Raw genomic sequence first — 13,756 nt, forward strand, 5'->3', positions numbered from 1 at the left:
GAGGTTTCCCCTTAATGTTTATCACCGGCCCTCTGCATGTGGCTTTCAGAGAGGGTAGATGGAACTGAATGGTGTGCCAAAAAAAATTCAGGATAAGCTTCCCCATATTTAGGGAAAAGGAGTGAGGGGGATGTATGCCCTGGCCGAACAGGACAAGACTGACTGACTGGTGGCAGCGGCAGTGAGAGGCAGTTTTCACTGGCTGTGAGCTGTAGCTAGAGCTATCCAAGGAGCCGTTGCTGCCTGTGCGGGTTGAGTGTCTCATTTCTGGATCCTTCGAAGCAGCAGCCAAGTGCCATTGGTCAGGGTGCAGTTTTCATTGGCTGTGAGCTGTAGCTAGAGCTATCCAAGGAGCCATTGCTGCTTGTGCGGGTTGAGTGTCTCATTTCTGGATCCTTCGAAGCAGCGGCCAAGTGTCATTGGTCAGGGAGGTTGTGGAGGGTTCCTGTGTGGTTCTAAGTTGAGGCTACAAGGCCTCTAAGGCCCCTTGCCACTTGGTGATTTTGTGCACCCGTGTGTGCATGTGAGCACGTTTAACAGCCTACCTCTGTACCAGCTTTACTCTGTATGACAGGAAAGAAAATAGTCATTGAGCTGCTTCAGCTATGGTATGCGTACGATTTGCTGGGCTTTGCAGTTCCCCCTGCACATACTGCTCAGATACATTGCAATATTGGGGCTGCCTGGAATAAAGTTGGAAGGAAGGGAAGAGTTTGTTGAGAAGCAAGCTGAGCTGGCCTACTCTATTTTAAAAGGCTGTTTAAAAAAGGGTGGAATGCTGGGGGAGAAAACTACTGATCTAGGGGATTTTGGTCAGGTATATACCACACACAGATTTAGAACAGAGTAATGACGGCTTACTCTAGGTAAGCTGTGATCTAGGTATAGGTATGATGTGGTGTATGAATATACATATATATAGGTGTTACGCTGGTATACTGCAGTAAGTGTTTTCATATGTCTGTGTAATAAACTGCTCCAGCATGTCTGTTAAATAGCATTTATTTTTTACTTGTAAGGTACAGGAAGAGGGAGGTTGGAGTGGCCTGAATGTTTTTACTTGAAAATAAAAGCTGTCATATTTTTTTCTTGCAGCTGTCAAGCACTGCGCATTTCAAAGAATTAAAATATTTTGTAGCATCTGAATGCAGAAACTGAACCCTCCTCCCCTTCTTTCACATAGGTTTCCACTTGAGTGGCACAGTGACAGAACCTGCAATACAATCGGAGCCAGAAACTGTTTGTAACGTGGCCATCAGCTTTGATCGTTGCAAGATTACCTCAGTGACCTGCAGCTGTGGAAACAAGGACATATTTTATTGTGCCCATGTTGTGGCACTGTCTTTATACCGCATCCGCAAGCCAGATCAGGTCAAATTGCATCTTCCCATTTCAGAGACTCTCTTTCAAATGAATAGAGACCAACTACAAAAGTTTGTACAGTATTTGATCACAGTGCACCACACAGAAGTTTTGCCAACTGCTCAAAAATTGGCAGATGAAATTCTTTCCCAGAATTCAGAAATCAACCAAGTTCATGGTGAGTATAGATACTCCTTCTATAGATTGCTTCTCTGGATTATTTTTCATTTTTTAATTTAATTCTTTTGCATGAAAATGAATTAAATATGAATTAGATCATCAACATTGCTCTTAGGTAGCTGAAGGTTTAAATTTAGTTTTGCATCCTAAAACATTTCTTTTGAAGTGTTTTGTACCTTCCACTAGATATCAAGTCTTTTCTGCTCAGAAAAATCTCTCATTTGTTAAAGCTTGGCTCTTATATGTTTATGTTTTGTAAAATTTCATCAAATACTAGGTATCAGTTATAGTAAATACAAATTCACCTTTGTCAGCTGTTGTCAGTAAACTGACTTGTGCATATTCAGAATCTTTTTCATTTTCTTAAAAAATTTATTTTTCGAGGCAGTAAGTTTCTGATATGATGCCTCATATTAAGAAAGTAACTTATTCTTAGAAAAAGATGAGAATTTATATAGAGAGTTTAGGACATGACTATTATTGTATGTAAGAAATCTCAAAAAGGGTTTCTTTTAAGTCTTTTATACACTGAACTTGTTATCTCACTTATTTGTAAATACATGTATCAACTGTCAACATATAGTTGAAATATGGGACCAGTCAGTCACTCAACCCTATCCTTTTAGGTTTTCTTCAAAGTCCTTACTTGATGTAGCAAATATAAATGTTTAAGGAAAGCAGTTTGAGATCATTTCTTAAAAACTTTTAGAATTGTGAGATATAACACAGAAAAGTGCATAGAATATGTATGTGTAGATTAACAAAGTGAACCAACATCCAGGCCAAGAAATAGATGACTCTCGGCACTTTGGAGGGTTCCACATGTCCCCTTCCAGTCAGTCACAGGCTCCTTTCTGTTTCCCATGGTAACCATTGCCTGATTTTTTATGGTAATCATTTCTTTGGTGCTTTGTGTTTTAACGTTAACATCACTAAACACTGGTTTAGTCTTATCTGATTTTAAACATTATGTATCTGACTTCTTTCATTCAAAATCATGTTTATATGATTTATTCATATTGTTTCATGTACCTTTAGTTCAATCATTTTCATTGCTCTAAAGCAGCACTAGAAATACCAATAGAAGCACAGTGTGAGCCACATGTATAAGATAAATATCTTGTTAGCTTCACTTAAAAAGAAGCAAGTAAAATTAATGTTTTATTTATCTCAATATATCTAAAAAATCAATTCAATATATTCATATCATCCCAATATTCATAAATATCAATTCAACAAAAATATTGATATATTTCACTTCTTTTCCATATTAAGTCTTTGAAAATCTGTTGTCTGTTTTACACTTACAACACATCTCACATCAAGCTCTAGCCACATTGCAAGTGTTCAATAGCCACATGGCTAGTGGCTACCTTATTGGACAGCACATACTCTATAGAGTATTCTAGGTATGAGGACACCACAATTTATTTGTCTCTTCCAACTGTTGATGAACCTTATTTTGAATAGAGCTGCTGTGAACGTTCTTTTACAAGTCTCCTGGTATCTTCTGATACTTTTAATATGTCTTTTATGTCAGGGGAAAATCCACATAGCCATATTTCTTCTCGTGCTCTCCATGTCAGTCTCAGCTTTATTAAAGTAGCTGTTATAAGGTGTGTAAAGCATTTTACTTGGTAGAGTCTGCCAGTGTTGAGTAACAGGATTGTAAACAACTCTGCCACAGAAGTACCCTGGACCCACCAAAAGCACATGCATTCAAGGACTTTTTAAGTAGGCTTCTGCTCTGTCATATCATCTGTCTCAATCATGTTACCTTGTGAGAATTCAGGCCAGCTAACAGTCATCTCAGAGATTTCTCAGGAGCCTATTTGTGGCTTCCTATTAAATCGCTCATTGAAGGCAGAAGAATAGCATATACCATTTCTTCAAACTTTTATGCACTCTCTCTTTTTCCTTTTTTTAAAATTCATATATTCCATTTGGTCATTTTGTTCTCTGAGTTTTAGTTTAACCAGAGGTCCACATCAACAGTAAGGTGTTTGTTCTGCATTTGTCTTCCTTGTTTTGAAGGATAGCAGCCCCCAAAGTTTCTTATCTAAAAGCTTTTAAAATGCATTTCTGTGTCGTAATAGTGGGACTAATGAAACAATCTAAACTAAACTTGGATGTGAGAAAGTGTTCACATGACATTATATTTCTCTCAGACTTTCTAAAATTAGAAGAAAAAGATATCTAAGGAAATATCAAGGCCAGAATGCAGGTTAGCTTTAGACTCAATGTGATTTTCAAATAACTTTTGCATGAGAACAGCTTCACGAAAGCAGTGAACTTGAGTTTATCCTGCCAGCTTTCTCTCCACTTAATTTATCATAAGATTTGCTCCTAGCCTGGAAATGGGCCAATTACACAAGCTGCCTTCCTGCCTTCCATTCTAGTGTGACAAGTGGCAAAAAAAGAAGAGAGGTAGAAAGCAGGCCATGACCTTAAGTGTTGAAATAGGAAATCTGCTCCCTGGAGGGTCTTATTTTAACTGTTAGATTGATGACTTAGTAGGGGGTGGGATTTAAAATGTTTTGCAGTTATTTGACTACATGGTCCAACCTGCCTCCAAACATCTGTACATTAAGCATTTTCTAACTCATTTTAAAAGCAGTATTTCCTTGTATGGTTTCGAGGGTGTATTTTTTCTTTGAGAAAAATGTCTTGAACATGAATATTGGGAAGAGTTCATGTTTCTCTAAGGAAAAGCATCACTTTTACCTTGCTAGATAAATAGGGTTAGGATAGGATTTAGATTAGATTATCCTAATAGATATCTATAGGTATCTTAAACAGAATGAGGTTTAGCTTATCTAAATCCTTTATAAGAGAAAGTCATAATATAATTTTTAAGTAAATACAAACTATGTTGATAACAGTAGGTTTTTCCTTTTCCTTGTGAACTTGTCCTAATGCTTCTTAAAATTCCATTAGTTGCTTTACTTACTATTTTGAAATATTTTATTTTTAAAAGAATTTTATGCTGAGGAATTAAAAGCTTTTTCAAGTCTATTTCAGGCATATTGTTTCTCAAAATTTCCTTGTAAGCTACATATTGCAAATTTATAATTGTAATAGTTTCTAGACTAAGAAACCAAGGAGAATGGGTTAGTGACTTATCCAGGGTCACAGGTTGAGTGTAAGTAGTCGGAATATAGACGTAGTCATCATAATAGTTCAGTCCTTGTCAGTTTTTTTACATTCCATTTTGTTTTCATAAAATGTCCTGCATAATTGTGATTAGATTAAATCAATCACTGTATGCTAAAAAGTGGGTGTAAGATAGTTAATGTTAATGGCCCTCCAAGGAGATTGCCAGTTGTTGTTTTGCATTGATAAGCAAAATTGTTTGTCTTGGTTTTATATTAAAATAAAACTTATGGGCTTCCCTGGTGGCGCAGTGGTTGAGAGTCCGCCTGCCGATGCAGGGGGCACGGGTTCATCTTGCTATATGGTTGGGATAGGTTGTCCAGCACTGTACCTTGCTGGTCGTTGAGTGAAGCTGGGTGCTGGTGTTGAGATGGAGATCTCTGGGAGATTTTCGCCATTTGATATTATGTGGGGCTGGGAGGTCTCTTGTTGACAAGTGTTCTGAAGTTGACTCTCCCACCTCAGAGGCAGAGTCCTGACTCCTGCCTGGAGCAACAAGAGCCTTTCACCCACTCGGCTCAGAATAAAAGGGAGAGAAAGGGGCTTTCCTGGTGGCGCAGTGGCTGGGAGTCCGCCTGCCGATGCAGGGGGCACGGGTTCATGCCCCGGTCCTGGAAGATCCCACATTCTGCAGAGCGCCTGGGCCCATGAGCCATGGCCACTGAGCCTGGGCGTCCGGAGCCTGTGCTCCGCAATGGGAGAGGCCACAACAGTGAGAGGCCCGTGTACCGCAAAAAGAACCCACAAAAAAACAAAAAAACTTTCTAGCCTCCATATTGTTAAGAAAAAGCTATTGTCTTTGCTAAGTATTTATTTGGAAATTTACTGATTTCTTAGTGCTAACCCACTCTCTTGATTAATTCAATTCAGCCTTTTTTTGTCTTTTATGCTTCTTATTAAAGGAGTGCATTATAAATTAGTAAATTGTGGTGTAGGGACAGAACATTGAATTTGAAACCTGGAGGCCTAGAGTACAGCATTGTCTCTCCTATGTATTACCTATGTGACCCTGGGTGAGACTCATTTTTTCTCTCATATTTAAAATGCTCATAATCTTCACTAGCAGCATTGGAAAAATTTTAGTCATATAATATATACATGTGTAAAATATTAAAGAAAAGAGAGAGTTTACCTTATGTTGGGGTACCCATAAGTAGTCATAGTTAAAAAGAAGAGGGAAGAAACCATTTGGGGGATGGATGATAATAGAGTTGTAGGTCAGCTTGCTGTGCTCTGACTCTCTGGCACATATTTCCTCCTCTTCTACTTTTTTCCTTTTGCTCTTTCTTTTAGTGACCTCCCTATGGGATAGCCTGTACCGGGCAAACTACAACAAAAAGGGACAGATGGAGTGGAAACTGTGGCATTGGTCTCTGCTTGGAACAGAGGGAAAGGGTGTCATTTCTGTGGCCCTTTTACTCCCAGAGCTTGAGTCAATCCCAAAAGTAGGCTAGATTCACCCCTCACTTCAGTGCCATGTATCCAGAGATACCATCTCAGTTAGCCAGATGTAGAAGGGATGTAAAGTTGACCCTGGAGCAACTTGGGGGTTAGGGGCATCAACCATCTGCACAGTTGAAAATCCACATGTAACTTATAGTCATTTGGTACTGGGTACCTGCCGTCCTCTGTACCTGTGGTTCCTCATGCCCACAGTTCTTCTGTATCTGCAGTTCCACGTCTGTGGATTCAACTGGGGATTATGTAGTACTGTAGTATTTACTATTGAAAAAAAAAGTCCCTCTAAGTGGACCCATGTAATTCAAACCCAGTTGTTTAAGGGTCACTTGTATTCATGTCAGGTGAGGGTGGACACATGACATCTAAGATGTTTTCCACTCCCGATTCTGTGACTCTTTGGTGATTGTATTTTTTACAGAGACACAGGAGGCACCTAGGATTCGTACTCCAAAGATGTACCTCTTGTAGTTCTACCCAAGTGTGCATTTGAGTGTTGTTCTTTCATCAGACGTTTCAATTTGTTTGAGGATGGTTCTTATAAAACTAGCACTATAAATTCCATTCATGCCTGCCTGTCCTGCTTAATTTAACCTTCGAGTGCTTCTGTGTCCCAGCCATCATATATATCAGTCTATTCAGTCTCTTAGAGATATTACCAAACAAGCAAATCTATTCAGCCATCCCATGTCTGTTGTATAGCTTATGTTTACTTGATTGTTAGCTCCATCAGGGCTGAAACTATGACCTGTGTATTTTGCCAGCCTCCCTAAGGACAATATTTAAGAAGTAATGGGCACACTGGGACTTCCCTGGGGGCGCAGTGGTTAAGAATCTGCCTGCCAGTACAGAGGACACGGGTTTGAGACCTGGTCTGGGAAGATCCCACATGGCGCGGAGCAACTAAGCCCGTGTGCCACAACTACTGAGCCTGCACTCTAGAGCCTGTGAGCCACAACTGTTGAGCCTGTGTGCCACAACTACTGAAGCCCACGCGCCTAGAGCCTGTGCTCCGCAAAAAGAGATGCCACCGCAATGAGAAGCCCATACACCGCAATAAGAAGCCTGCACACCGCAACAAAGAGCAGCCCTCGCTCACCGCAACTAGAAGAAGGCCCTCGCACAGCAATGAAGACCCAATGCAGCCCCCCAAAAAAAGTCCAGGACCAGATGGCTTCACAGATGAAGTCTATCAAACATTTAGAGAAGAGCTAACACCTGTCCTTCTCAAACTCTTCCAAAAAACTGCAGAGGAAGGGACACTCCCCAATTCATTCTACGAGGCCACCATCACCCTGATACCAACACCAGGCAAAGATGTCACAAAAAGGAAAACTACAGGCCAATAACACTGATGAGCATAGATGCAAAAATCCTCAACAAAATACTAGCAACACATTAAATCCAACAGCACATTAAAAGGATCATACACCATAATCAAGTGGGATTTATCCCAGGGATGCAAGGATTCTTCAATATACGCTAATCAATGTGATACACCATATTAACAAATTGAAGAATAAAAACCATATGATCATCTCAATAGATGCAGAAAAAGCTTTTGACAAAATTCAACACCCTTTTATGATACAGACTCTCCAGAAAGTGGGCATAGAGGGAACCTACCTCAACATAATAAAGGCCATATATGACAAACCCACAGCAAACATCATTCTCAATGGTGAAAAACTGAAAGCATTTCCTTTAAGATCAGGAACAAGACAAGGGTGTCCACTCTTGCCACTATTATTCAACATAGTTTTGGAAGTCCCAGCCATAGTTTTGGAAGTCCCAGTCCCAGCCAATCAGAGAAGTAAATGAAATAAAAGGAATCCAAATTGGAAATGAAGAAGTAAAACCGTCACTGTTTGCAGATGACTTGATACTATACATAGAAAAGTCCTAAAGATGCCACCAGAAAACTACTAGAGCTAATCAATGAATTTAGTAAAGTTGCATGATACAAAATTAAGACACAGAAATCTCTTGCATTCCTAATGTACTAACAACGAAAGATCAGAGAAAGAAATTAAGGAAACAATCCCATTTACCATCGCAACAAAAAGAATAAAATACCAAGGAATAAACCTTAACTAAGGGGGCAAAAGACCTGTACGCAGAAAACGATAAGATACTACTGAAAGAAATCAAAGACAACACAAACAGATGGAGAGATATACCATGTTCTTGGATTGGAAGAATCGATATATTTTTTTAAAATTTATTTTATTTATTCATTTTTGGCTGCACCGGGTCTTTTTTGCTGCACGAGGGCTTTCTCTGGTTGCGGGGCGCAGGCCTCCCACTGCCGTGGCCCCTCCTGCTGCAGAGCATGGGCTCTAGGCATGCGGGCCCCAGCAGTCATGGCATGCAGCCTCAGTAGTTGTGGTGCACGGGCACAGCAGTTGCAACTTGCGAGCTCTAGAGTGCAGGCTCAGTAATTGTGGCGCACGGGCCCAGCCGCCCCGCAGCACGTGGGATCCCCCCGGACCAGGGATCGAACTCGTGTCCCCTGCACCAGCAGACGGACTCTCAACCACTGCACCACTGGGGAAGCTCCGGAAGAATCAATATTTTGAAAATGACTGTTCTATCCAAACAATCTACAGATTCAAAGCAATACCTATCAAATTACCAATGGCATTTTTCACAGAACTAGAACAAAAAATTTTTGCAATTTGTATGGAAACACAAAAGACCCCAATAGCCAAAGCAATCTTGAGAAAGAAAAATGGAGCTGGAGGAATCGGGCTCCCTGACTTCAGACTATACTACAAAGCTACAGTAACCAAGGCAGTATGGTACTGGCACAAAAACAGAAATATAGATCAGTGGAACAGGATAGAAAGCCCAGAGATAAATCCACACGCCTGTGATCACCTAATCTATGACAAAGGAGGCAAAAATACACAGTGGAGAAATGACAGCCTCTTCAATAAGTGGTGCTGGGAAAACTGGACAGCTACATGTAAAAGAATGAAATTAGAACACTTCCTAACACCATACACAAAAATAAACTGAAAATGGATTAAAGACCTAAATGTAAGGCCAGACACTGTAAAACTCTTAGATGAAAACATAGGCAGAGCACTCTTCGACACAAATCATAGCAAGATCTTTTTTTACCCACCTCCTAGGGTAATGAAAATAAAAACAAAAATAAACAAATAGGACCTAATGAAACTTAAAAGCTTTTGCATAGCAAAGGAAACCATAGACAAGACGAAAAGACAACCCTCAGAATGGGAGAAAATATTTGCAAACGAAGCAATGGGCAAAGGATTAAGCTCCAAAATTTACAGGCAGCTCATGCAGCTCAATATCAAAAAAGCAAACAACCCAATCCAAAAATGGGCAGAAGACCTATCAGTAGACATTTCTCCAAAGAAGACATACAGATGGCCAAAAGGCACATGAAAAGATGCTCAACATCACTAATTATTAGAGAAATGCAAATCAAAACTACAATGAGGCATCACCTCACATTGGTCAGAATGGCCATCATCAAAAAATCTATAAACAATAAATGCTGGAGAGGGTGTGGAGAAAAGGGGACCCGCTTACACTGTTCATGGGAATGTAAAGTGATACAGCCACTATGGAAAACAGTATGGAGATTCCTTCAAAAACTAAAAATGGAACTACCATACGACCCAGCAATCTCCCTACTACACATATACCCAGAGAAAACCATAATACAGAAAGACCTGTGCACCCTGGTATTCGTAGTAGCACTATTTACAATAGTCAGGACATGGAAGCAACCTAAATGCCCATCGACAGATGAATGGATAAAGAAGATGTGGTACATATATACAAAGGAATATTACTCAGCCATTAAAGGGAATGAAATTGGGTCATTTGTAGAGACATGGACGGACCTAGCGAGTGTCATACAGAGTGAAGTAAGTCAGAAGGAGAAAAACAAATATCATATATTAACACATATATGTGGAATTTAAAAAAATGGTATAGATGACCTTATTTGCCAAGCATAAATAGAGACACAGACATAGAGAACAAATGTTGTATGGATACCAAGGGGGAAAGGGGGAGGTTGGGAGGAATTGGGAGATTGGGATTGACAGATATACACTATTGGTACTATGTATAAAATAGACAACTGATAGGAACATACTGTGTAGCAGAGGGAACTCTACTTAATGCACTGTAGTATCCTAAATGGGAGGGTAATCCAAAAGGGAGGGGATATATGTATATGTATGACTGATTCCTTTTGCTGTGCAGTAGAAGCCAACACAACATTGTGGAAGCAACTATACTCCAAAAATAAGTAAATAAATAAAAATTAAAAATAAAAAAAAAAAGAAGTAATGGGCACTCACAGTTTGTTAAACAAAAAGTAACAGTGTCCTTTATTATGTAGTAAAGGCCATTTATGAGAAACCCATAGCTAAAATCATACTCAGTGGTGAAACGCTGAAAGCCTTTCTTCCAAATTCAGGAACAAGACAAGGATGCCCACTCTCACCACTTCTATTTGACATCTTATTGGAAGACCTAGCCACAGCAATCAGACAAGAAAACTAAATTAAAAGACATCCAAATTGAAAGGGAAGAAGTAAAACTGTCATTATTTGCAGAGAAAGCTCTAAAGTCTCAAAAAGCTCAAAAAACTGGTAAATGAATTCAGTAAAGTTGCAGGATGCAAGGTTAATATACAGAAATCTGCTGCATTTCTATACACTAACAATAAAATATCAGAAAAAGAATGTAGAAAAAAATCCTGTTAAAAATCGCATCAAACAGAGTAAAATACTTAGGAATAAACTTAACCAAGTAGGTGAAAGACCTATACTCTGAAAACAATAAAACACTGATGAAGAAAATTGAAGATGATACAAAGAAATGGAAAGATATCTCATGCTCTTGAATTGGAAGAATTAATATTGTTAAAATGGCTATACCACCCAAAGCAATCTACAGATTTGATGCAATCTCTATCAAAATACCCATGACATTTTCCACAAAACTAGGGCAAAAAAATCCTAAAATTCATATCGAACCACAAAAGACCCAGAATTGCCAAAACAATCTTGAGAGAAAAGAACAAAGCTGGAGCTATCTCCCTCCCACACCTCAAACTATACTACAAAGCTACAGTAATCAAAACAGCATGGTACTGGTACAGAAACCAGACACATAGGTCAGTGGAACAGAATAGAGAGCCCAGAAATAAATTCACACACCTATGGTCAATTAATCTACAACAAAGGGGGCAAGAATATACAATGGAGAGAAGACAGTCTCTTCAACATGTGGTTCTGGGAAAGCTGGACAGCCACATGTGAAACAGAGGTTAGAACATTTCCTCCCACCATAAACAAAAATAAATTCAAAATGGATTAAAGACTTAAATGTAAGACCTTGAAACCATAAAACTTCTAGAAGAGAATATAGGCAGAACACTCCTTGACAGAAGAGAATATAGGCAGAACACTCCTTGACATAAATCATGACAATATTTTTTTGGATCTCTCTTCTAAGGCAAAAGAAATAAAAGTAAAAATAAACAACTAGGACCTAATTAAACTTCGAAGCTTTTGCACAGCAAAGGAAACCATTGACAAAACGATAAGACAGCCTATGGAATGGGAGAAAATATTTGCAAATGACATGACCAACAAGGGATTAATATCTAAAATATACAAACAGCTCATGCAACTCAATATCAAAAAAAAAATAACCCAATCAAAAAATGGGCAAAGACCTGAATAGACATTTTTTTCAAAGAAGACATACAGATGGCTAATAGACACATGAAAAGATGGTCAGCATCACTAATTATTAGAGAATGCAAATTAAAACAACAATGAGATATCACCTCACTCCTGTCAGAGTGACAGTCATCAAAAAGTTTACAAATAACCAATGTTGGAGAGGATATGGAGAAAAGGGAACCCTCATACACTGATGGTGGGAATGTAAATTGTTGTAACCACTGTGGAAAACAGTATGGAGGTTCCTCCAAAAAAAAAACTAAACTAAAAATAGAAGTAACGGGACTTCCCTGGTGGTCCAGTGGCTAAGACTTCACCCTCCCAATGCAGGGGGCCTGGGTTCGATCCCTGGTCAGGGAACTAGATCCCACATGTATGCCACAACTAAGAGTCCGTGTGCCACAACTAAGAAAGATCCTTCATGCCGGAGCTAAGACCCAGCACAGCCTACATAAATCAATATTAAAAAAAAAATAGAACTAACATATGATCCACTCCTGAATATATATGCAGTAAAAATGAAAGCACTAATTCTAAAAGATGCTTGCACCCCAGTGTTCATAGCAGCACTATTTATCTAGAATACCCAAGATGTGGAAGCAACCCAAGTGTTCATCAACTGACAAATAGTTAAAGAAGAAGTGGTATATAAATGCAGTGGACTACTACTTGGCCATATAAAAGAATGAAATTTTGCCATTTGTAACAACATGGATGGACCTAGAGACTAATATGCTCAGTGAAATAAGTCAAACAGGGAAGGACAAATACTATATGATATCACTGATATGTGGAATCTAAAAAAATAATAAAAACAAATGTATATAGCAAAACAGAAACAGACTTACGGACACAGAAAACAAATTAGTGTTACCAGAGGGGAGAGAGAAGGAAGAGAGGGGTAAATTAAGGTTATGAGATGAAGAGATACAAACTACTGTGTATAAAATAGATAAGCAACAGGGATATATTGTATATAGCCCAGGAAATTTAGAGCCATTATCTTGTAATAACCTTTGGCAGAGTGTAATCTGTAAAAATACTGAACCACTATGCTGTACACCTAAAACTAATATAATACTGTAAATCAGCTATACTTTTTTTTTTTTTTTTGTGGTCCGCGGGCCTCTCACTGTTGTGGCCTCTCCCTTTGCGGAGCACAGGCTCCGGACGCGCAGGCTCAGCGGCCATGGCTCACGGGCCCAGCCGCTCCGCGGCATGTGGGATCTTCCCAGACCGGGGCATGAACCAAGAAGACTGCATGTTGAAAAGAGGTATGGAAGTATAGAAGTATCTGAAGATAAAAAGACAAGTGCTCACTGGCTCCCAACAGCTCCCCTGCCTTAGTCTCCAGTAGCTCCCTTATTCCCTGGCAACCATGGCTGACAGTGTGGTTTAGAGTCTTCAGAGGCAAGTTTTCTTTGTGCACACATGTATGCAATTTTTAAAAAACAATTTTAAAAACTTATTTTTTGCAGTTTCATTTTTCTTTGAATATATCATGAATATCTTCTCTTGTTAGTACAAATAGGTCTTGTACTGTGTTAAATGTTGCATGTAGTATTACATACTCTGGATATATTTAATCATTAACATAATGAAGGATTTTGAAGTTGTTTTCATTTTTTTCCTACTATGTGCAGTGCTGCTGTGACCATTCTTTGTGTATGTGTGGATTTGTGCAAATGCTTTTGAGGAATAGATTCTTAGTAGTAGAAATGCCAGAACAGTTGGTATCGGCATTTTGGGTTTTGTAATTGCTGCCAAATTTCCCTCCAAAAATTACCAGTTTTTCCCTTAAGTTTTTATTAGAACTTGATGTTTCCATAATATGATTTTTATTTTGTTCTAAAAAAATTGTT

General features: G+C 39.0%; 1 protein-coding gene across 1 annotated transcript in view; it reads left to right on the forward strand.

Annotated features, from left to right (window-relative positions):
* Positions 1–1,175: 1,175 nt before the first annotated feature.
* Positions 1,176–13,756, forward strand: part of ZSWIM6 (zinc finger SWIM-type containing 6) — a 76,795-nt gene continuing 64,214 nt past the window's right edge. The window contains exon 1 of the mRNA XM_007451166.1: positions 1,176–1,540. Within this exon, the coding sequence (XP_007451228.1) occupies positions 1,411–1,540 (130 nt within the window). The 5' untranslated portion in view covers positions 1,176–1,410. The remainder of the gene's footprint in view (positions 1,541–13,756) is intronic.

The sequence above is a fragment of the Lipotes vexillifer genome, unplaced genomic scaffold, assembly GCF_000442215.2.
Source record: "Lipotes vexillifer unplaced genomic scaffold, Lipotes_vexillifer_v1.1 scaffold1362, whole genome shotgun sequence".
NCBI lineage: Eukaryota > Metazoa > Chordata > Mammalia > Artiodactyla > Lipotidae > Lipotes > Lipotes vexillifer.